The sequence below is a fragment of the Akanthomyces muscarius genome, chromosome 6 (genome assembly GCF_028009165.1).
Source record: "Akanthomyces muscarius strain Ve6 chromosome 6, whole genome shotgun sequence".
NCBI classification, from domain to species: Eukaryota; Fungi; Ascomycota; class Sordariomycetes; order Hypocreales; family Cordycipitaceae; genus Akanthomyces; species Akanthomyces muscarius.
In genome coordinates this window covers 1,439,895-1,464,700 of record NC_079246.1, presented here as the reverse complement: position 1 = coordinate 1,464,700, position 24,806 = coordinate 1,439,895, and the positions used below count along the sequence as shown (strand labels likewise).

The window sequence follows — 24,806 nt, the reverse complement described above, 5'->3', positions numbered from 1 at the left end:
TTTTTTTTTTCTTCAAATTCGTGTTTTTAGTCTTTTCCTCTCCGGCCCCTTCCTTGCTACTCTTGATCTTCATAGTGCGTCGTGGCAAGCTGTCCTCGCGTCCTGCGCCTAGCTTGAGTAATTATACACTGGCCAACATTTCAAGAGTTGCTATTCCTCCTCCACTACCCACAGTGGCCTAGCCCATCCGGCTTGTGGGCTGTATTAAATGCGGTGCCAAAAACAAAACAAAAAAACCGAGCGCCGACTCGCACCTAGGCAAGGTGCAGCATGATGCTTCAAAAACGAAGCGGTTGACTGGTCCTTGGCGCTTCGCGGCATAGGGCAACGGCCAAACCGCGTAGTATGCATTGCGACCGCTTAGTTGGCATCGGTCTTGCCCATCTTGTTGGTGAAGTCGGCGACAGCTTTGGAAGCGTTGTAGTCGTACGAGGGAGCAAGGCCACCAAAGAGGAGTGCAACAGTAAAGAAAATCATGACCAGGATGCTGACCTTGCGCAGAACAGGCTTGCGCGCACCAAACTCGGCCCAGTGGCGCGAAGCCTCACCAGCATAGCCCTTGATCTGGTCGTAGCCGAGCTTGTAGTAAACCATGCCACCGAGAGCGATCGAGTAGCCAAAGAACTGCAGGGGAGCAACAGGAGTGCCCCAGATCATCATGGAGGCGACGACGAGCATAATATCCTTTAGGACGCCGCAGAGGGTCAGGACGACGGCAGAAGTCTTGCCAATCTGAATAGATTGTGTTAGCAGACGTACTTGGCAACCACATGCAAAATAGCACTTACCAGGAAAACAACAGAAACGTTGAGCATGAAGGCGCAGAGACCGTTGAGGAAAAAGGTGAAGAGACCGACGTGGTAAACCTCCGCCATGCTGACCTTGGGGACCTCCCAGAACAGAGCAACGAGGCCGTTCATGGCAGCGCAAACGGGAGCAAAGTAGTAGAGAGAAACAAGGGGGTCCATCTTGAAGTCAGCAGAGCTCAGAAGGCGCTGGACCATGGTCAGACGAAGAGCCTCGAACAGAATACCAGCCATCTGGAAGAGGAAGCCGACGAGAACAAAGTCAATTTCGCCAAACGAAGCGATAATGACGCCGACGACAATGGCGGAAACGTTGAGGAACTGCTTTAGGTTGGGGCTCGAGACGCCGAGGCACCAGCCAGCGAGAAGGACAGCGACGGGGGTGGTGGCCTTGAGCATCTGAATAAAGGCAACAGACAGGTAGAGGTAGGTCAGGTTGCCGCAAATCAAGCTCAGACTGAAGAAGAGGCCAATGGGGACGACAGCGCGGAGATAGACTCGGCCGGTCATCTTGACCTTCTTGCGACCATCGAGGACAGTGGTCCAACGGGCGAGGGCCTGGGTGACAATGGTGGCAAAGACCAAGTGGTACGTAGTGAGGATAACGGGGTAGCCTGTGGGTGTGTTAGACTCGGTATAAAAGTGTTGCAGATGGCGTCGCGATCAAGCAAACGTACGGAACTTGAGGGTGTCTAGAATCCACTTGTTGAAGAGGATGACGGAGGAGGAGAAGCCAATCCAGATGCTAAAACGAGTTAGATCTATGTTCACAGGTATAGCAGCCGCAATCAGCGCGAGATACACCTACACGACATAGAGAGCCGGGTGAATGCCCCCGCTGGCAGGCTGAGGCTTCTCCGAGGCAGGGTTGACGGTTGGGAGGACTGGCGAAACGTTGCCGTTGCGAGGCGTTTCGCCAGACACACGCACCTTGTCTTCAGTAGACATGGTGAATTTGTGTTGTAGGTTCGAGGTATTAATGAAGTCGTACGACGACTAAAACGTCGCAAGTGTTGTTATCGCGTGAGGATGGGTATCGCGACCCTGTTTGGTAGCTTGCGCAATCGAGACAGGGGAGGAGTATGCGAAGAAAAGATGCACCAGTTAAAAGGTTTGGGTTGGTAGAGAGCGGTATTGTTTAACGGAGGCAGAAGAATTGAAAAGGTGAAAACGGAAGGGTCTCCTAGAATAGGAAAACGAAAGAGAATGAATAAGAAGAGAGGTTGCGTAGCATTCAAGACGGAAGCCTTGGCGAGAAGAAGCCGTGGGGTGGGAGGATGGAGAGGTGGGAAAGAAAAGAAAAAAATTATGGTTCGCGGAACTCCTGACGATATAGGGACCTTGCATGAGGCGAGAGTGTGTCGCGCGGCGCGCCGCAGACAAAGTGAGACTCGCAAGTGCCAATGTGCCTCTTTGCCTGCCAGAAGCAAGCCAGAGGGGGGGAGGGTTTACAGGGGGCGGATAGCTCCAGACGAGGGGTCACGGTGGGTTTTCGTGGGCTCAGCGACCACGTTCAGCGGGCGCATCGTTGTGAATCTACTGGTACAGTGGCAAGTGGTGGTTGGGACAGGCGGAAGAGGGGGGGGGGCCACTGTAGAGCACTTCATTAGAGCAACGCTAAGGTCGGGTCAGGTATGTGGCGCGCGATAAGACGAAGACTTTTTTCTTTTACTGGAAAAAAAACGCGGCAGCTTGACGCTACTGGTAACTACCTTACTAGTACTGGTACTCTAGCTGCAGCTTGCATGAGATTAAAATTTTGTTCAAATTGCTTTTCATCTTGTGTGTCGAGCCGAAGCGACGGGTAGCAGTCTTGGCAAACAGGAACAAAAGATGACACCCACCGCTCTGTTGCTCACTTCCACCTACGACTCTCAAGTTGCACGAGGTGACGGTTTGCTGTTTTGCTTCCCCCCTTTGGAAGCGATGGCCAACGTGGAATTGTCGCCCCTCCTCCCTATCCGTGACGCGTAATAGACGACGATCATAGAGTGGGCTGGGCTTTTGCAACATCAAGGAGCTGGCCTGGCCTGGCCTGGCCTGCATTGGCAATTCGGAGGGCCAGCATTGAACGAAATGGAACAAAAATCAATGGCTCTTTTTTTTTCTTCTTCTTCTTCTCCCTTTCCACGTTATTGCTTCCATCCAGTTGAAGATACCAGTCAGTCTAGCACTAGACCAGACCACTGCTATGCTGGACGCCACCTGTACATGTGAGAGTCTCATCTCCAGCGACAGGGGGGGTAAGGGGATTGCAGGGATAATTCTGGCGAGATGCCAGGGGGGCAGCTATCCGCTAGCGGGGTCGCCCACTGAACTGAGTAGCAGCCCGGCGCCGAAGAAACCTTTCGTCAGCGAATCAAAGCAAGCACGTTGGCCGCTGATACGCTCAAGACGCTAATAATGGTCGCCGCTCGCCATGGAAAAATATGCTAAATTGCGTCTTTTAATAAATTAGTGGCGATTAAGATGTTCGCAATTTCATGTCTTGCAAGTCGCTACTTGGGATGAATGCCCCTTGGGCCACCTCCTTTTTTTTCCCTCCACTGGTACCAGGCACTGGCACTCCCGTCATTAGGTACCTAGGTATCGCTGGAACAAGCTCTCGCTACTGGTAGCACTCCCGTTCAACCCCCTGGGCGACCGCTCTACCTTGTTCGGATCTCGATAGCGCTCTGCCGCAAGACTAGTTGGGTGCCCGTTCCTGCGCCTGCGACATGCACAGCCCTCGTAGATAAGCTCGGAATGGGATTTCGCCAATATATGCATCATGCAAGACCTGTGTCTCCTTATGGTAGAAAAAAAACTGAATTCGTCGTCCCTGACTATCAGACAGGCCCTCTCTTTCTCTCTCCGGTCAAGGAAAAAAATAGGACGGCACGTTTCTGTCCAGCTGGTAAACGAGGCTTTCTTTGACAGCGAAATCTGCCACGAGGCTGACTAGCCGCATCTAGGACGGATGCATCGCGCAAGGCTGTGGGCCAGAGTTGGAATAGCGTCCAAAGCCAAGCATAAAGCTTGGCATCTGCCGCACTTGCTACCAGTATAAATCTACAAAGCATATAAATGCACAGGCGCAATGTCCCTCTTGCGAGCCTCTTTGTCGCTTACCACTCCCCCCGGAAATGCATGTTTAATCCCGGCCGTGAGGTCCGCATCACGATGCTTCTGAGACCAGACAGGGCCTGGTCCCAATAGACCGAGACAAGGAGGACAATAAACTGGCAAGAGAGAAAACACGTGCTGTGATAACACGCTCTCTTTTTGTGTTTAAAGATATCCAGCCCACAATGAACACTAGATTGATATCTCACATTACAGTCATTTGTTTCTGATAGCATCAATTCCGTCTACTTGTCTCGGGTCGTAGCCCCCCTCAACAATGTTTTTTTTTGCTTCGTTACGTCATGTTCCATACCAAAATACGCAGTCCCATCGGCGTTGGAGCTAGCGAGGTCAGTGATACAGTACCAAAGTGCTTGCCGACTCTGCCACTTGCTTGCTCAGAGAATTTGGCTTGTCAAGCTGGTGGAACGCGGATGTGGACGGCGATCTTCTCGTTTCGTTTCAGAATTGTGGCCGCATTCCAGTCGCCAACCACATCCTGCACTACACTCGAGCGAACGCCAGCAATCCACTCTCCGGAGTTCTGGTGCTGATCTTGCGACAGAGCACAGGAGCACTGGGTTGGTTGGCAGTTGCCGACATGATATTGAGCAATCCGTGGATCGGCGCACGTGCAATCTACCTGACTCGAATGGATATTGGAAAATTGATCATCTACGTTTTGCAAATTGGTAAATCACGACCATAGCATGATTGCCCATGTTGGCTATGTTTGTCCACGTTTGTGACCCTGTGCCTATGATAGTCGGGGACTCGGTATCCTAACTAGTGTGGTTAATAATCGGTCCGGTCTGGCATCTGGGTACCTGGCTGTATTTTCTTTTGGCAACCCAAGCTAAAATACTGCACGAGTGACGTTGCCGATACACCGTAGCCAACCTGCAGGACTATCGCGATCTTGTCATGCTATAGACGAGCAGCGTATACTTGGCAGTTTGGTTGCGGTTTGCGCACCTGTCTGAGCAATCGGCGTTGAAAGAAACCGCTTGGAGTGGAAATTTGGCCACGTAAATGGGAATTGCCGTCAATATATTGCACACGCTAGATTGAATAATTCCCAGCGCATATTATCAACTTTTTTACTTCCACCCGTAGCCCTTTGCTAACGAGTAATGACTCAACTGATAGAGAATGCATAACTTGCTGGTCGTGTTTACTGTCGACTAGGATAACCTTACTTAGGTGAACCTACCCTGTATGATGAGTTAAAGATTGCGACGCTGCTACAGCGGGTACTGGCCGTCGTAGAAAGCTTCGAGCCATATTAAAAGATGCAGCTGTATGCCATAGGCTAATGTGGCCACGCTGGGTATTACAGAGCGCAGTTGCAACCGACGACAACTCCTCGGTGGTGCCGTCTGGGTACGAAAGCATGTAGGTACTCGTGACTGACAACGCGTGACAGAACCGACTCGATGTCTTTCCGCGCAATTACAGGTCGCTATCTACAATCAAATATGTGAAATGAGATGCATGCAATCTCGCACTGCTGCAACCTGGAATAGGATGCGCATATTTCAACGCTGTCAAGTACTCCTGGTACTCAAGAACGTGGTCGCCTATCACAAACAGCAAGCCATGCAGTGCACATCACATCTGGTCTGCCTTCTTTGACACCGTGGTACGGCGGGGCTGTGCAGCGGCAAAACATGCCAATTCCAATGCCATCAGCATTTCAGGCGACTAGATTTGTCAAGCTGGTAAAAGGGCAGACTCTGTGTCGGGTTCCCCAGAACATGCCCAACCCCGTGCCAACCTCTCCAGGTTGAGCGATCCATGTCCATCCATCAGGCACTCAATTTGTCAATCAAAGTCAACAGTGAGGGAGCTATCGAGCCTCGAGCCTGGGGCCACGAAGAGTGGGCCGCAGCGCTGGACCGCTAATCCGCCCCCCCCTGGAAGCATTAATTTTAGCCCCTCTTGCTCTCCAAGACCAGCGCTAGCCTCATTTCATTTTTCAGGGCGCCCAAAAGAGTCTCCCAGGGGACGACCGTAATGGCGTACCTGACTGGGGGCGACGCAACGGCAGAAAAAGCTGGCCACGCTTCTTGGCCAATATACGTACTACTCCCATCTCCCTCACCGTCTGCTACATTGGACAACTTCTTTTCCTTTCAAACCACTTCTTTTTTCCCTTGACCTTTGCTATTCACCGCCTACACTGCGAGTTATAGCCTTGTCCTTTTGCAACGTCTTATCTCACATTTACAGCTGTTAAACCTTGGCACGCTCCCCCACCGTTACAATGGGTGCCGACCAGTGAGTGGCTTCACCGTCTCCCCCCGCAAACCGCCCGCGCCGGCGAACAGACATTGCTCGACGTTCGCCGAGCCGCAAGAGTTCTAGAAGACTGACAATCATCTCCAAACAGACACGTTGATGTTCTCGTTATTGGCATGGGACCTACGGGTCTCGGTGCCGCCAAGCGTCTGCACCAGATCGTGAGTCGTTGCCCCTCCATCGTGCGCAAACGAACTTCTCCAGTGCTAACAAGCCACAGAACGGCCCTTCGTGGCTGATTGTCGACTCTGGCGACAAGGCCGGTGGTCTTGCCAGCACCGACGTTACCCCCGAAGGCTTCGTAAGTCTATGCACAAACTCCCCGTCCCCCAATTGGGCCTCGATTCGCTGACTATTCTCGCAGCTCTACGACGTCGGTGGCCACGTCATCTTCTCCCACTACAAGTACTTTGACGACTGCATCGACGAGGCCCTCCCCCAGGACGACGATTGGTACACTCACCAGCGCATCTCCTACGTCCGCTACAAGGGCCAGTGGGTTCCGTATCCCTTCCAGAACAACATCTCCATGCTGCCCAAGGAGGACCAGGTCCAGGCCATCGAGGGCCTCATTGACGCCTCGCTCGAGGCTCGCGTCGCCACTGGCAAGCCCAAGGACTTTGACGAGTGGATTCTGCGCTCCATGGGTAGCGGTCTTGCCGACATGTTCATGCGTCCCTACAACTACAAGGTCTGGGCCGTTCCCACCACCAAGGTAAGCCATATTCACTCCCGCGCGCGGCTTCAGGCTTGAGCCTCGGCTGACAAGTTCCCCTTCTAGATGCAATGCGAGTGGCTTGGTGAGCGTGTCGCTGCCCCCGACGTGAAGCTCGTCACCAGCAACGCCATTCTGGGCAAGGTTGCGGGTAACTGGGGCCCCAACGCCACCTTCCGCTTCCCTGCCCGTGACGGCACCGGAGGTATCTGGATCGCCGTTGCCGAGACCATCCCCAAGGAGAAAAAGCGCTTCGGTGCCCAGGGTGAGGTCACCAAGATCGACGCCGACAACAAGCGCGTCAGCTTCAAGGACGGCTCCACCATCAGCTACAACAAGCTCGTCAACACCATGGCTGTTGACCAGCTGGTTGAGAAGATGGGTAATCAGGAGCTCGTCAGCCTGTCCAAGGGTCTCTACTACTCTTCCACCAACGTCATTGGTGTTGGTATCCGTGGCGCCCGTCCCGAGCGCATCGGTGACAAGTGCTGGGTAGGTACTCTGTATCGTCGGCCGATTGCATCAATGCGCTAACATGCTGATAGCTGTACTTCCCCGAGGATGACTGCCCCTTCTACCGTGCCACCATCTTCTCCAACTACTCTCCCTACAACCAGCCCGAGGCCAGCGCGAAGCTGCCCACTCTCTACCTCGCCAACGGCGACAAGGCTGCTTCCTCGGAGGCCAAGGAGGGCCCCTACTGGTCCATCATGCTCGAGGTTTCCGAGTCTAGCATGAAGCCTGTTGACCAGGAGACTCTGCTCAAGGACTGCATCCAGGGACTCATCAACACGGACATGATCCGCCCTGAGGATGAGATTGTTTCGACCTACCACCGCCGCTTCGACCACGGCTACCCCACCCCCAGCCTGGAGCGTGAGGGTGTCCTGAAGGAGCTCCTCCCCAAGCTGGAGGCCCAGGACATTCTGTCGCGCGGCCGCTTCGGCAGCTGGCGCTACGAGGTTGGCAACCAGGACCACTCCTTCATGCTGGGCGTGGAGGCTGTTGATGCCATCCACAACGGAGCGGTTGAACTGACTCTCAACCACCCCAACTTTGTCAACACTCGCAAGAACACCGAGAGACGCCTTGCGCAGAGCTTCAACTACACCAAGGCCAACGGTCTGCCCGTACGCAACTAAGAGGGCGGGGGGCTAAAAAAGAAATGGATTTTATGTTAGACGGAATGATGTTCAATTTTAAACAAGATTTGCTATAGAGCTTGTGGATCTGATACGGTAGAATAATATAATAGACATCGCATCTTGCGAGCCAAAAAAGTGTACACAGTCTCTTTGGTGATAGGACCGATTGCAGTAGAAGCAATCTGCAAGGATGGCAATTCCTTACGTGGTATTGGGTTGAGCGCCTGTAGAAGGGGTGCGTCCAAGCGGTGCAAAAGCAGCGGGCTGACTACCTTAGTGCTAGGTGTGCTATTTCTCAGATCTGCACAGCTAGGGTCGTTGGCTACACAGTAGGTTTCTGTGTGTGTGCTTTTGCTTGGGAGCGGTCAAGGTTGCCAGATGACCAGCACATGCAGAGACGGCCGCTGGTCACGAACTACGATATCATGCAAAAGGGGTGGCGATGTAGATAGAGCGTCAACGACGCTCGGGCTCGGGCAGCGAGGAGATTTGCTTACACTCTATTTATTTATTGGAGACGTTGGGCGGTTAAGGAAATGAAGCACCATTTTTCCGTTTCGCCAGTGGTGGGGGTACCAGGAGGGCGAGGAGATGGACGAATAGAGAAGAAGAGGGGAGGGGAAACGGAGGGGAGATGAGAGGCCGTGGGTGGGAGGACAGGCGGGCGAGCAATTAAAAAGAAGGGGGAAACATTTGGCGAAAATGTGTGGGGATAAAAATAGACAGGGTTGGATTGGATCTTTGTGTTATATAGGTTCTATTATAAGCAAGATCGAAGCTGGCATCTGGGAGTATGGATGGTGATGGCTAGACTGCGAGAGTCTATCTGGCAGTTTAATCTATCGCAACAGATAAGGAAGGGAACTAGTGGGAGCAGAGGCAGGATAAGTTGGGTAAGGTAGCTGGCTGGCAATAGCGCTGCAGCCTGCAGGTGTAGCGGACCGGTTCACGTCCAGTTCCATTACCTTGGGTTGTGCATGCGTCACGAAGTCGCGCACAGAAGAAGCGCCGTCGACATGCGTGCGGGCGCTGGCCACCACACCACACCGTTCAGTACGAGTAGGTAGTTTATTGCCCGTTGTCGGCAGCATCACCACCCACAAACTCCACTAAAAGAAAGGCTGCTGAGACATGGCCAGCTGCTGCTTCTACCATGCCACTCATCACAGAACCTCAACCACTGAAAGCCAGCCAGCCCGGCCCAGAGTGACATGTCCACGCTGTGGGGTTCCACTGCGGCCCAGTCAAGTTGGGTCTAGCAGCGGCAGTAGGTACCTAGCTCGCAGTGGCTGGCCACCGCCCGCGTGCTGCCTTCCACCCGCTCACTGCTGGTGGTGGTCGTGGTGCTGCTTCTTCTTCTCTTCCCCAGTACCTTAGTCGTGCAAAGTTTAAAAATACTTGTAGACGGAACAAAAAAACCGCGACGCTTCCGGACGGCTTTCACGCGTGGTAGAATCGTGAGGCAATCTCTGTATCCCCCCCCCCCCCCCTGCGACAGCAAATCGTATCCCGCACGACAAACCACCCGTCCCGTCCCGCGACAAATCCCAGCCCGCCATCTCTGCCGTCCGCAAGGCAGCTGCTGCTTGCTTATTATTGGTGGTACCACCTTGGGAGGTTCACAGTGGTGGAGGTACATGCTGCGTTTTATTGCTGCGAGCCTGCGACCACCTACCTGCCTTGCTGCTGTCTCTGTGCAACCCTTGCAGAATTCTGTCTCTGGCCGGCCTGCAAGTGACGTATGGGCGATTTGCTTCTCTTCCCATAATCCCCCCGGCCACTGCTGATTCGAGCAGAGCATCGGCTTCGCTCTTCAAACGATCATCGACAGTTTGCCGCGACGGACTCTCGACCATGGTGCCCGCGCAGTCCTATTCTCCCCCGTCTGATTGAATCTGCCCGCCCCGACAACCTTGCCTGCTCTCGCCAACACGGCTGTCGTCATTGTCCAACCTCACACCTTGAGTCTCGGTTTCCTCGTCTTCCTTTTCTTCTCTCAGCAACCGCACCTGTAGCGACACCCGCCATCTCGGCCGCTCCATGGTCGCGCACCGCCCGCCATCATGGTCGGTGCCGGAGTCGTCGCAGAGGAAGCCCTCGATCCCCCTCCTCCGCCCCCGCGTCTCTTTGAGCGTCTGCGTCAAATAGCCGGCTACACCTGGGACGAGTCTATCCATCCGGTTCACTCGACGTATGACTACTGGTACGTCGTTTTGCAGGCACGCGGTGATGTCCCCCGCCTTGACAAGCAAAGCTGATGGCAGCTCCGTCGTCTTGTCTTGGTATCCGCCCTTCGCCGCTCTTAACCGTCTCCTATCTTTTAACAATGTCTTGCGCTGCAGGTATGTCTTTGGAACTCGACTCGTGCCCCAGGCCCCGACGCCATCTACTTCGTCGCACCACCTGCCGAGCTCTGCACTGTCAGCCAAGCTGCGGTCCACATCGGACCATGGCGGCCAGCACACCCCAACATCTGCCAACGACGGCGAGCCTCTGCCGTCACCTTCTAACTTCCCGCACCCGCCGTCCACCGCTTCCTCGATCTCTGCAGCCGAATCCTCCTACTCCGAAGATCTCATCGTCGCCCGCATCTCCCTTCACACCGTCCGTGAGGAGCGGGCTTATCAGATTGCCAAGAACTTCTTGGCCAAGGCCGACCCCGAAGCCCGCCACATTGTCAAGCCGCTGGATCTGATCAGGCTGCCGCCCATATCGGGCGACCGCGGCGCCCTGGTCGTCGCCGTCTACCAGCGCATCGGCCCCAACTACCTGTTTGATGTCCTCGACATGGGCCCCGCGGTGTACAGGGCACGCAAGGACGGCGAAACCTACCACTCCTACTCCGAGGTCGAGACCGTGCCAAAGGAAGCCATCAGCTTGGAACATTTTCTCGATTTCGCCATAGGCGCTGCAGAGTGCCTCGAGATTCTCCACCATCACCACGGCATGATACACGGCGAGATTCGTGGCGATGCCTTGCATTTTAACGTCGAGTCGAACAAGGTTCGGATCATATCCTTTGGCTCCGGCTTACGATCGTTCGAGCATGGCCTGACAAGCACCGGCTGGTCGACCCTGTCCAAGGAAATTGGCGCCAAACACAAGCTCCTGTACATAAGCCCCGAGCAGACAGGCCGCATGCCCGCCGAGCCCGATAGCCGGACCGATATCTACTCCCTTGGCGTGCTCTTCTGGACCCTCCTCGCACGGCAGCCTGTGTTTAGCGGCGACACGCCCTGGGATATCGTGCAGGGCGTTTTGAACAAGAAAATACCAAACGTCACCACTGTCCGCATAGACGTTCCAGATGTCATTGGACGCATCATACAAAAATGTACTGCCAAGAATGTGGCCGATCGCTACCTTTCGGCCAGTGGATTGCGCCACGACTTAGTGCTGGTGCAGGAGTATCTCGGTCAAGGAGACCTGCAAGCTCTTGCTGATATGCAAATTGGCACCAAAGATGTCTCGTCGTTTTTTCTACTCCCGACAGTCATCATTGGCAGGGAAAAAGAGAGAAACGAGCTTCTCCGTGTTATTGACCGTGCTTTTAGAAGCCACTCTGTACAGGCCAAGGGCCCGCAACCGAAATCTCCTGACGGCTCTAGCTTGCTAAACGAAGGCTTTCTCGCCGATGACGTCTCCAGTGAAGGCGCTAGCTCCCTCGGCGACGGCAACACCCGGCGAAGCGGTTCGTTCACCCAGACTTCCATTAGCGACCAAAAGATGTTCAAGGGCAGCTTTCAGTCCACGGTACCTACCGACTCACAAAATTCAGACACCACCTCCACAACGCACTCCATCAACACTCTTCCAGCGCCTCGGATAACCCGTCGCTGGGAACGCCACCAGTCCATGTCGAATGACACGAACTCTGCTGCTGATAGCTCTGGTTATGACGGTAGTCGCCATGGTGGCGTCGACTCTGGGGCCTCCACACTATCTCGACATCTTGGAACTGCCAAATTCAGGCGTAGGGGCCAATGCGAAGTGGTGGTGATTGAGAGCGCCGGCGGTTTGGGCAAGAGTCGCTTGATTCAGTCTGTATTACCTGAAATTCGCAAACGTGGATATTGTGCCACGGCAAAATTTGATTCGGCTAGGAGAGCCGCACATGGCCCCCTCATCAAGCTCCTATCTTCCCTCTTCAAGCAAGTATGGGGCGAAAGAAATACGGACACGCCCTTTCACCAAGCGCTGAAGCAGTACATTCGCCCCGTCTGGCCCATGCTGCATAAAATTTTGGGCCTTCCAGAGTTTCTACTAGGCCCGGCAGATACCGTAGCTTCCCGCACCATTTCGATGTCACAAAATTCGGGGCTGCGAAATAACAATCGTGGTGGCAAGCGCAGGGGCTCCTCACCAGGTATCTCGCCTAGCCCCTCTGTTGGCGGCCTTAGTATTGCCTCACAGACTGCGCATGACTTTCTACGCTCTGGCGCCTCGACAAAGACGAGGCGATTCGTCAACACCTTTCTCGACGTCTTGCGCGTTTTCACTCACCACAAGCTCATCTGCTTCTGCTTGGAAGACCTTCACTTTGCCGATGAAGAGTCCTTGGAGCTCGTTTCCCAAATCATTAGCTCGCGTATGCGAATGGTCATCATACTCACCCACCGACCAGAAGAGCTTTCCGCCGAAAAGATGCAGAGTGTAGTTTACACTGCAGAAATCCAAGAACTGCCCAAGAGCAGTCGGCCAACCGTAACGAGGCTGAGATTAGCTCCGTTGACGGAAGCCGAAGTCTTGAAGTACGTTGCCACGACCTTGGCCAGACCAACTGACGATATATTGTCGCTCGCCATGGTCATCCAGTCCAAGACGGCGGGCAATCCATTCTATATCCGAGAGATGCTCAGTATATGCAACCGTAAGCGGTGCATCTGGTACGACTATCGTGACTCTCAGTGGCATTATGACCTGGACAAGATATTTGCCCAGTTTCAAGGCGAAAAGGACTTTGACGTACTCGACACCGATTTCATTACTCGACGACTCGACGAACTGCCTCCCGCAGCACGTGCCGTTCTCGCGTGGGCAGCACTCATAGGAGGCTCCTTCTCCTTTGAACTCATCTGCCGTTTGATGAGTGGCGAGTACGACTTTGACGATGGAGCTCCGCTTTGTTCCCTCGAGTCCCCCGCGCAAAAGAGATACACTGAGGGCGAGGCCATCGAGGGCCTGCAGGCAGCTGTGCAGGCTTACATCCTTGTTCAGAGCGAGACGGAGGATAGATTTCGGTTTGCGCATGATAGATATGTCCAAGCCTCGTCAGGCCTGAAGGAATGCAATGAGCAAAAGATGCACTTCATCATTGCGCAAACCCTAATGAAATATTATGCTGATGATTCAAGAGAACAAACCGGCGCTGCTAGGCACATCTGCAAGGCTGTCCCTTTGATCAAGTCACGCATACCAGAACGAGTACACTTTCGCAAGCTTCTCAAGGAATGCGCACAGGATGCTGTCGAGAACGGAGCTAGACCAACGGCTTCCAAATATTTCAGCAAGGCACTGCAATTGCTGCAGCCTAACCCCTGGGAAACCGACGACCCTGATGCCAGCTACGACGAAACCCTTCAACTTTACCTGCGAACCGCCGAATGCTATCTCTACATGAGCAAGCTCTCCAAGGCCAACGATTTGCTGTCCGTCATTTTCGCCAACGCCAAGACACCGTTGGACAAGGCACCGGCCTATGTGCTGCAGTCCCGCATTTTTGCGCAAAACGGCAATTCCTTGGCAGCCCTCATTTCACTCAAAGATTGCATGTCCACCATTGGCTTGAAGGTCGAAAGAGAGCCAACTTATGCAGCGTGCGATAAAAAGTTTGAGGAGCTGGCGACGCAAATCAAGTCGATGGATCGGGCTCAGCTTACAGCTGTTCGGACTAGCAACGACCGGGTCATGACGTCGATTGGCGCCGTGCTGTCCGAAGCGCTTAGTGCTGCTTGGTGGAGCGATTGCCTTGAGTACTACTATCTCACACTGGTGATGCTTGAGACCCATCTCACGCGGGGAGCATTCCCGCAGTCTGGCATGGCGTTCCTGAACATGGGTGTCGTAGCCCTTTGCCGCTTCTCCATGGCCGAGTTTGCCGTTGAGCTTGGTGTCATCTCACAAGATCTGCTCTACGATGGGCGTGATACGTTTTCCATTGCGCGCGGTCAAATGCTTCATACATGCTTCCTTGCGCACATTCATTGCTCCATGCCGCTCGCTGTGGCCCAGACCGAAGACGCCATTGAATTGGCCTCCGTGGGTGGCGATCGAATGTCGACCATTCTCAGCTATGGACTCACTGCCCATGCCAAATTCTTTGCGAGCGAAAATCTCGACGACCTGGAGAGCTACTGCGAGTATGCATGCGAAGAGATTCCTACTTGGTACTCTGACACAAGAGGTGGTGCCATGATTGTGGCGATCCGCCAGACATGCCGTGCTCTCCAAGGCAAGACATGCGTGGACGATGCTGTTGGTGTCATGTCTGATGACCAACATGACGGTCCTTATTACAAGACCTGGCTTATGACGCAAACACAGGAGAGCAACCGATCCATTCTCTTGTACGAAAGTGTCGAGCTGGTCAATCTGTTCTTATACGGACACTATGAAAGAGCTGTTGAGCTGGGCAGACATTGTTACAATCATCTCGATGCCATTTGGTCAGCACGCAACAGTCGACTGATTCTGCTGTTTTACGGTCTGGCTCGAGCTGGACAGCTTCTGAGGCAGATGCAAGATCCGCGCTCACCCACGGCCAACTTTTCTGCGCAGACGCAGGAAATTGTCAAGGAGATGCAAGGCTTTGTCGACAAGATCAAACAGTGGTCCGCAGTGTCGGATGTCAACTATCTCTGCTGGTCACGCCTGCTAGAAGCACAAATGGTGGAGCTTGTCGGCAATCATGGCGAATCAGTACGGCACTATGAAGAGGCCCTCGACCACGCCAGTGAACATGCCTTTGTCTTTGAAGAAGCTTTGGGCAATTACCTGATGGCTGGCTTCTTCCTCCGCCGACGTGCGAGACGATCCGCCCGGGCCGCCCTACTGGAGGCGGTCGGCCTGTACCGCCAGCTAGGCGCCACTGGTGTCGCAAAGGCCATTGAGGAGGAGCACTCTTTGCTGCTTCGAGGACCTACCCGAAGCCACCAGACTGCGGATGCCGCCATCCAGACTGATTTTGTCACGGACACTACGTCCGTTCAGTACCCCCACGCGGATGGTGAAGACGATCACGAGCTGACGCAAGTCAATTCGCATAATCTGATGGATGCCAAAGGCGACAGGATAGGAGCCTGGCGCGGCTCCATGAATATGCAAAGTGACGACTTGTCTGGACTCCCCACGCTCGACATGATTGATCTGCACGCCATCCTGGTTTCTTCCCAGGTCATTTCATCCGTCTTGCAGATCGACGAGCTGCTCAAGACCATGTGTGATGTCATTCTGCAGACTTGCGGAGGTTCAGCGACTCTCGCCGCCATCGTCGTGCAGGACCCTGAAGGAGATGCCAATTCATGGTGCATTGCCGCTAGTGGTGATCCTGAAAAAGGCGCGTCTGCACACAACCCTGGTCTCCCTCTCGCCGCAAACTCATTGATTGCGGACAATGTCGTACTGTACTGCACCCGCTTCCGCGAAGCTGTGTTTATCCCTGACCTCAGCGTTGATGAGCGTGTCGGCAACGTTAACGAAACGTGGCTCCAAAAGAATCCCCTCGGGAGATCAATCATTGCCATTCCTATCACGCACGGCAACAAGCCGCTTCTCGGTGTCTTGTACATGGAAGGCGAGCCTCGCTCGTTCACGGATCGCAACGTTACTGTGCTACAGCTCTTGGTAAACCAGCTTGCCATCAGTTACTCGAACGCGCATACCATGAAGAACCTCGAAAGGGTATCGGCAGAGAATCGCTCGATGGTGTCGGTTCAGCGCAGGGCACTGGACAAGGCAATCAAGGCCGAAACCAAGGCCAAGGATGCAGAAGCTGAAGCCAACCGCAACGTCAAGCTTGCCGAGGAGGCGGCCAAGGCAAAGTCCATCTTCTTGGCCAACGTGTCGCACGAGCTCCGCACGCCCCTCAATGGTGTCATTGGCAACTCTGAGCTTCTCCGAGATAGTTACCTGAACAGAGAGCAGATGGAGATGGCCGACTCGATTCGAGTGTCTGCTGATCTTCTCCTGACGGTCATCAACGACATTCTCGATTTTTCAAAGATGGAGGCGGACAAGATGAAGCTCTATATTATCGCCTTTAACCCTGAGGAAATGGTGCGAGAGGTTGTTCGTGCTGTGTCGTATAGCAACCGCGAGAAGACGTCCAAGAAGAATGTCAAAATTATCCAAGACATTAATCTGCCCTCGATGCTCATTTATGGAGATCCTATTCGCCTCCACCAAGTTTTGGGCAATCTCATTGGCAACAGCCTCAAGTTTACCGAGGACGGATCCATCACGATTGGAGCGCGTTTAGAATCGGAAACGGCTGAGAGTGCGACTCTCACCTTCTGGGTCCGGGACACGGGCATCGGAATCCATCCGCAGCAGCTCGCCAAGCTGTTCCAGCCTTTCAGTCAAGCCGATGCTGGGACGGCCAGAAAGTATGGTGGCAGCGGTCTTGGGCTGAGCATCTGCAAATCTCTGATCGAGGTCATGATGAAGGGCAAGATTCGGTTGGAGAGTGAAGAGACGGTCGGCACAACAGCCTGGTTTACAGTGTCGTTCGAAAAGACCAAGGCGGACGTTTCCGCTGGCGATGCGCTGGCCAAGTCGTCACCCCCGATTGACCGGTACTCGATCTTGTCGCCGCATTACGAGCGGGCGATTGCTGCCAACCCTACTATGAATCTGTCCAAGCTCGCCACCGAGGATATACGCGTATGCATCGCTGAAGACAACCCGATCAATCAAAAGATCGCCATTCAGTATGTGAAGCGCCTCGGATATCGCAACGTCGTGGCCTACGAAAACGGCATGAAGGCGATTGAGGGTCTACGTGCCAAGGCCAAGGACGGACAGCCGTATCACATTATCCTCATGGATGTCATGATGCCCGTCCTTGATGGATACGAAGCGACCAAGCTTATCCGCAAGGACCCTATCGAGGCTGTACGAAAAATTCTCGTCATTGCCATGACAGCTTCTGCGATCCAGGGCGATAGAGAAAAGTGCCTTGCAGCAGGCATGAATGACTACCTCGCCAAGCCAGTGCGGGCCGACGTGCTACGGCGGAAACTGGACGCCTACGTCAATGCGCCGGAGAACGTATTCACACCCTCGCCCAGCCCGCTGGAAATCTCGCAGGCCGAGTATGATGCGAGGTTGAAGGCCGTGACAGAATCTCCCAGTGAGCAGACATTTAGCCGCCAATCGTTCCGGACGGACGCCAGCATGGATCCAATGGAGGAAGGAGCTGTATTCAATCAGCCGCTCGACCCGGAAGGACTGCTTGCGTGCGACAGTCCCATCTTTGGCTCGTCGACGCCATCGTTTCCACACCGCAGTCGGTCCCTCAACAGCTCGGCATCGACAACGCGGAGCCCGTCGGAACTGTCTGCCGATAAGAAAGAGGATAGCGCGGCCCGGCCAGCTGCCGATGACGGTGCTGAGCCGGCGATGGAAGACAAAAATGGCACTATGGCGAATGGCAAGAGCGACAGTTGATGCGCCGCGAAAAAGAGGGTCTACGAATCATGACAAAAGACTGAAACAGTCACGAGTCACAGCATAAGTTGTTGATATGTAATTTTCCTCCTACCTGGGCCTTTTTCTTTCTTTTTCATCTTTTAGCGATATTCGACTGGGGGTTTAAGTCTTTTTCTTGGCCTATATATGGAGTTGGTGAACCTTTTTTTGGTGGTCGAGAGACTCAAAGGGCAGGAAGGGAAACAAGAGCGGGTTTGTTATACGAGGGTTTTATAGCAAAGCATTTCTTTCATTATTTTGTAACGAATCTTTTCCCACTTGTTCTATTCGTTACTCTTCTATTTGGGGCTTCTTTCTGGATGGTGAGGCTTAAAATGGGCGCATTGTAATTACTGACTAGTATGGTGGACTTAGAATCCCCCTCCCCTTTGCATGATAAACGAACTAAGCCTACTTGCCATGCATTCAAATCAAACGCCTGTATAGGATGATCCTTGGTGCAGTCGTTTTCTTCTAGTGATGTTCTAGTGGCTGTGTGGTTTTTACTGGTACAGAGCAGCTGAAAGCTATTACTCTACCTCATCTATATGGGCAGCATGGTCACTTTTCTGCCTCGATTTAGAGCTTATCTGACTAACTAAAAGTAATCTAGTGAGTATTTATAGACTCTTCAGTTCCGACTTTATTAAACTATTTATGAGCATCTGCATATTCGTCGTGCTTGTGGTGTGTGTGTCCAACGTAAACGAGTTGCCGTCTGCACGACGTTCGTCAAAGCGTTCTGCCGTCCTAGTTAGATCATGGCCAGGAGTCGCTGCGCAACGAGATCGTGTTGAGGCTTGGATTCGAAGTAGGTAAAGGAATCGCTCTTTTTCTCGTGTGTGGCCGTGACCACCAGTGTGAACAGGTGCGCGCCGCTACATTGGCCGTCACATGATTGTGGCTGAGGTTGAATGGATTGCCATTGATGGCCGCCTCGTGAAGGAATTCGATTCCGCAACTGGAGTAGAGAGGAACTTCTAGCACTATTAGTCAGGCTATGCTTCTGCAATTCTTCAATTTGGACTATTGATGCATGGTGGGCTTGCCGGCTTGGTAGAGCACGGATTAGGCGACGAGCCGATTTTTATTGGTGTGAGACCCAATAATTGGAAGCACAGCGTTTCTATTCCGGTAGTAATCATGATGCGGCTTATGGTGCTTGGAACTGGCTGGTTGATACTGTTTGAGCCATTTAGCTATGCTCTGTTTCAGCTACTGTTTGAAACCATTCATCGGCTTTGTCGCCGGCTCCGCCGCCCCAGACGGCGGTATCAGTAGCAGCAACACCTACCGCTGGCCACGAGTCGTGCTGCTGTATGCTTGAGCATGTAAAGTCAGCCCAGTCGGCAGTGCCGAGAAACAAGAAGAAATGTTCGCGCGTCTTGTTGGCATTGCCATAGATATAGATGGAGTAGCCAGCCAAGGGAAGTCCGGTTTTGTAGCCAACATCTTTGGACTGCACTGACTTTTGCCCGTGCTGTGACATTCTACATGCACGAATAGAACGGCATTAATGGCGCCCTGGCAAAAGAGAAATAAAAAAAAATCTTTTTTTAGGTACTAACTTGAAGAAGTCGAGCGCACTGCATGGCCTGCCCCGGGCACTAAGAGATCGCCCATTCTCGTCTTTTAGCATCAAGCCTAACCTTTATTTAAATAGAGCTGCGGCAGGCACTGCTTATGCTCGAATGATAATATATGGATATCAAGTTGAAGCTTTCGCCATTGTTCCTTGAGCGCCCACTTGAGCGCGCTCAGACAGATGCGGTCGAATTGCCGAACTAGAAGGCTGTCCTCGGGGCAGCATCGCACTTCCCATGCCCGAGTCAAGCGCAGCCATCAAGGCCACAGAGATGCATCGCTGCAGTCCAAAACCGGTGCTGCATTGACTTATACACGACAAGCCGGCCGAAAGCTTCCATGCGAGAGGCAGGAACAAGCTTAATTTGGAACACGCTAGTTCAGATCATCCTCGGAAATGCAGGCGTGTGCTGACGCGCGGAGAGATATGGCATAAACGCGGAATAGGCGTAGCTTGAAAAATGCACCGAAGTAGTCGTGTATCCTTGGTCTTGTCGTGTAAGCATTGCAGACATTGAGAGGCTGGAGCTTGTATTCTCGGCATAACTTTCCGCACGCAACAAGGCAGAGCATAGGACGAGCTACCATGCTCCAATGTAGTTGCCGTCATCATTCATGCTCCGGTAGTTGACAAACTATTTGGCATAGTCGTCATCCTGGGCAGTTCCAAGTGCATCTACGGTGACTTTACATTGACGGGCTAGAAGCTTTGCGTCAGAAACACATATATAAGGCGCGCCTCATCCTCGGTCATTCGCGTTTAAACCAGACTCGTTACTTATAAGATAACGAGTCCTACTTGAGCCTTGTGCTTGACACGAGAGACATCAGACGCACCAAGTCATTCTACATCACGCTCTTTCACAATCGATCATCTATAAAATGAGAATCTTTACGACTCGACAGTCCAGGATTACCTGGCTGTCTTTGACTGTATTAGCAGCATTCTTCCTGTTTATTGGACTCAGTCATGGTCACCCATCTCCTGGCGGAAACTTGCACCAACTGAGCCGTCGAGGCAATAGCGACTCGAAACCGAAGACTCCAAAGCCGCCGAAGGGCCCCAAGGGCGGCGAGCCGTCCGGACCGCCCCCTGCGACCGCACCTTCAAAAGGGAAAAAAGTCGGATTCAAGAAGAACATAGACAGACTTCCCAAATTCGAACTGCCAAAGGAGCCCCTGGTCACCTACCGTGGCGAGACGCGAGATCCTGGTGCCATTGAAGCCGCAGAAGGATTTTTCCCACGAGAACCTACTCGAGCCCTGACCGAAGCGGAGACGGAGGCTGGCAGCAGCATATTCTCTCACGTCGCAGTAAAGGTCGCCAAGGAGTACACAAAGTATGTGTCGACGTCCATGGACCCGGGCGCCGCCAGCGACTTTGGCAAGTCCACGGGATACGTCTATGTGGTAGCTCCAGACCAGAAGATGGTCAATGTTCCGGAGACCCTTGGAGAGTTCCTGCCGTCTGAATTCGCAAAAGAGTCGGAACTCGCGGCGGTAGGCAAGATTCCATTTGAACAAGTTAGAGGCTGGATTAAGAAAAACACCGCACTCCGACCTGGCGATTGGCTTAAGCTGCGGGATCTTGGCCCAAAACTGAGCGGGGAGCCGCTCACGGAGGAGCTCCGGCAGCAGCTTGGCAAAACACTGGCCGACGCGTACACCCCGAACACGAAATACGATGCCGCGAAGTATGACAAGACTCGAGCGAGCGGGGGACGTCCGGAACTGGCCGGATTTCCCAAGGATAGCCCGGCGTGGCAGGATGAGCGTTGGAAGCCGTTCCAGAACAAAAAGGTTTCGGAGAGCCTCAAGGAATTTCTGAGTGAAACGGTATGCGCCAAGGAGGAAGCTTGCGTCGCGGGACAGCTGACTTCCAAGGCCGGTGAGGCCGGAGTGCCGGATCCATACAAGGACGTGGACCCCCCATGCAAGGAGACTGATCTCAAGAAAAGAGATGGAGAGGGGGCATGCGTCCTGCCAGATGATGCTCCAGACGAGGAAGAAGGCACAGAGCCTTCCAACGACACTGAGCCCGAAGGGACCGAGAATACTGAACCGGCAGAGGAAGGTCTCGGCGGGGAGACACCAGAGACAGGACTCAGCGAGAGTGAGAAAGTAGACTTGGCCCAAAAGACTTCAAATGAAGTGTTTGAGGACCTCTTCACCTCTCGCAAGCTAAGTGAAAAGGCCTCCGAGTGGGGTTTGAAGGTCCAAGATGCACGTACCCAGCTAGTAGGCTACAAGCCACTCACGGAACAGTCCCCGCACTTCTCGATGTCTAAAGCCGGGCTGGCTCTTGAGGGTGCTGCTCTTGTCGCCTGGGGTGTCGGAATGGCGCAAGCTTTTACTTCCAACTCGACGGGCTGGGAAAAGGCCGCAGCCGTGACTGCCCTTATCCCCTTTGTCGGGTGCGGATTCAATGCCATTGCCGAGTCCGAGACCAAGGGAGGCATAGACGTCATAGACCAGATGCTATGTATCACGGCCGACATCTTGCTGTTCACGCCCCTCGCCCCCTTTGCCTTTGCGATCCAAGTCTTTCGGGTAATCGCTGGCATGTTCAAGACACCGTCGATGCCCAAGGCGGAGGAGGTGCAGGAGACTCGCGACAAGGCATGGAGTACGATTCTCGACGACAAAGTCTATACATACTATTACTCGGACGACTCGCTGTCTCGCAACAGGAAGTTCCGGGACAAGTTGAACGGTACTATGTATGCGGACACCATGGCCATTGTGTCTGACGCCGCAGACCTTATTGCGGCCGCGAACGCAACCATGCAGGCTTCTGCGAAGGGTCCCAATGTGGACAAGGAGCAGATCAACGCCGTGGTCTTGAACGTCACCGACCAGATCAAGACAGGAATTTCGCCCAAGATCGTCTCCAGGCAGCGAGAGTTCCTGCTGCAGCTGCCGCAGCGCATCAAGGAGGGGACAGATCTCTCAGTCCAAAAGATGGCGGAGCAGTTCAACAAGGAGACCATGACACAGCTCACATCAAACGCCATGGTCAAGAAATACACGCCGTTTGTACCTGTGGTGGAGGGCGACCCTGGTGTCGATCTGGAGCCGCAGGTTCGCGGCGAGCTCGGCGCCCTCGCCGCGCATCTGGAGAAGACGCCGCTGCCCCTGCCGAAGCTGTTTGACGTTGCGTACGTTCTCGGGCAATCCAAGGGCATGCTGGACGTTGATCCGCAGACGCTGAACCCGAGCGCCTTTATCAAGTCGCGCGCGCCCGACATGTCCCAGGATGACGTCGACTTTTACGCGCTGCACCACGCGCTGCAGATCTCCATGCTGCTGCGCGGCACCACCACCGAGGAGAAGCTGTCCAAGCTCTGGCCGTCCGACGGCGACGACAAGACGGTGCAGGAGCTGCAGCTGCTCCTCGCGCTCAAGTTTGGCCGAACCTTTGACTCGCAAAAGATGGCGGCGGCGGCGCAGCTCGCGGGCCAATTCGCGACCCCGCAGGAGATCAGGTTCATGACGCACCCGAGCGTTCCGCCGCTGAAGATTGAGTCGGAGTCGATGGCGTACATGGGTCTGATCCTGGACCTGAGCGAGGAGCGCATCACGGGTCTGCCCCGGTTCAAGGAGGTGGTTGGGTTTAAGGACCTGGGCACCGACGAGAAGCTGATCATGGCCATGCTGGAAAAGGCAAAGGAGCTCTTTGTCGAAAGGCAAGAAAACAACAACTCAACCCTTCCTGAGGAGGGCCAAGCTGCTGCGGCTGCCTAAGCAAGGCCGTGCTGTCCGCCTCGTTGTAGGCATACTGGGGGATGAGTGGGCTGGCAGGGGTCAAGTGATCCGTGGGCTGCATTTATAGATTTATAGAGGCGATCTCTGACGGTGGAGATGGAGGAGGTTGAAGATTTCCAGCTGTACTGCATTTGCGTATCTTAAAGAGCGAACGAAACGATGAAATAGATAATCTACCAGGATTATGGAGCACATTCTGGTACTCTCACAGGCTATAGGCACTCAGCTACAACGGGCGCTGTTGTACACCAGCGCAAGGCCTTTCCGTGATACTGTGTGGACATGGAGTCCTGGAATAAATGGAATAAATGGATTAAAGTTTTGCATGTCTGCACGATAGACGAGACAAGCCTACTGCTTGCGATAAATTTAAAAAAAATCTTGGTCTAGGTTGACTCCTGGTCTACTAAAGTCATATGCAACTAAAATCAGCATCTTCCGGTGTTCATAGATAGTGGGCCAGGTGTAGTCGTTCCTTATACAAAGGTATTAGCCGTTCGACCTTTTTTTTTTTTCTATTAAAAAAAACCCCCCCTACTCTGGCACTCTCTTTTATTGAGCTCATAGTGACTGTGTGGTTTGCAAGGCAGCCGACGGCTATTGGTCCACTGCGTCGACATACACGTCTGCGTGGCGAAATATGGTGGCCCTTTCGCCTTTCGCTTTTTATCATCTGACTCGGAGCTGATCTCAGTGACCGATAATCACCAGGCGAGCGTTGTGGATGCTTACACGTTTTGCTTCAGCGGCTGCATACCTAATCTAATTGGTGGTTCAATGGGACAATGTGCATTTTCTATGCGACTTAAAATGCAGCTACTGCGGCCTGAAATGCAGCCACTCTTGCCCCGTGACAGCTTGTGAGGTAGCCCCTTTGACAGCCTTGGAAGACCAGAGCCGTGCCGAAATTTGTCGCCCCTCACTCGAATTCTTTGAAGAAAAACGAGTTTTGCAGTTCTGTATCAGCCTGACCCTTTATCATTATTTTTCAGGGGCTGCTTCTCAAAGGCTCACCTCGAATCGAGGACAGAGACGCAAAACTACAACCGACACCACCGAATCTATCTCCTGAGCTCCATATAGGCTGACCTTTCTGTCATACCTGACACAGAAGCTAACATGCCTGGCGTCGATGAATACTATTTTGGCTGGATTTGCTCGAACGGTATGATTTTCAACGCAGCGACGGCATTCCTGGACGAAAATCACGTCGAGCCGGTTTTGAGTCGCAATGACAGCAATAAATACGCGCCAGGCAAAATCGGGAAACACAACGTCGTTATTGGAGCTTGGCGCAAGCTTGACAGGCTTTCATTGACAAGCGACACAACAAGGGTTGCTACCAATATGATACGCAGCTTTCCTAATATTAAAGGTTTTCTGTTGTTAACCATGGGGGGAGGCGCACCAAGTGAACGCCATGATATCCGTCTTGGGGACATCGTGGTCAGTGAATCTCATCATAACGATGCTGTGTTCCAGCTTGACTATGGAATAGCATGGAACCACATAAGTTTTAGCCCATACTCAGTACCAACGATCATACCAACACTTTTTGTCCTGGCGGTAAATCGGCTCAAAGAACATTATAAAAGTAATGGCAATCGTCTTGATGACTCTATTAACAGCATCATTGATAAGGACCCGATATTGCGAGCGTGCCGGCGACCGGATCCTGGCAGCGATCGGCTATTCCCC

General features: G+C 53.3%; 4 protein-coding genes across 4 annotated transcripts; 3 read left to right on the top strand and 1 right to left on the bottom strand.

Annotated features, from left to right (window-relative positions):
- Positions 1–360: 360 nt before the first annotated feature.
- LMH87_000510 (uncharacterized protein) lies at positions 361–1,754 on the bottom strand (the record flags this gene model as incomplete). The annotated part of the gene is made up of 4 exons (XM_056198427.1): positions 361–732; positions 789–1,420; positions 1,484–1,551; positions 1,615–1,754. 4 exons carry the CDS (start codon positions 1,752–1,754, stop codon positions 361–363), a joined length of 1,212 nt encoding a protein of 403 aa, XP_056055378.1.
- A 4,423-nt stretch (positions 1,755–6,177) lies between these two features.
- Positions 6,178–8,069, top strand: LMH87_000509 (uncharacterized protein; the record flags this gene model as incomplete). Its single annotated transcript, XM_056198426.1, has 6 exons — positions 6,178–6,191; positions 6,304–6,373; positions 6,433–6,513; positions 6,577–6,927; positions 6,994–7,419; positions 7,473–8,069. 6 exons carry the CDS (start codon positions 6,178–6,180, stop codon positions 8,067–8,069), a joined length of 1,539 nt encoding a protein of 512 aa, XP_056055377.1.
- Positions 8,070–10,135: 2,066 nt separating this feature from the next.
- On the top strand, positions 10,136–17,738 carry LMH87_000508 (uncharacterized protein; the record flags this gene model as incomplete). The annotated part of the gene is made up of 3 exons (XM_056198425.1): positions 10,136–10,275; positions 10,415–11,763; positions 11,851–17,738. The coding sequence occupies 3 exons, from the start codon at positions 10,136–10,138 to the stop codon at positions 17,736–17,738; spliced, it is 7,377 nt and encodes a 2,458-aa protein (XP_056055376.1).
- A 2,487-nt stretch (positions 17,739–20,225) lies between these two features.
- On the top strand, positions 20,226–23,087 carry LMH87_000507 (uncharacterized protein; the record flags this gene model as incomplete). Its single annotated transcript, XM_056198424.1, has 1 exon — positions 20,226–23,087. The coding sequence occupies one exon, from the start codon at positions 20,226–20,228 to the stop codon at positions 23,085–23,087; it is 2,862 nt and encodes a 953-aa protein (XP_056055375.1).
- Positions 23,088–24,806: the final 1,719 nt, after the last annotated feature.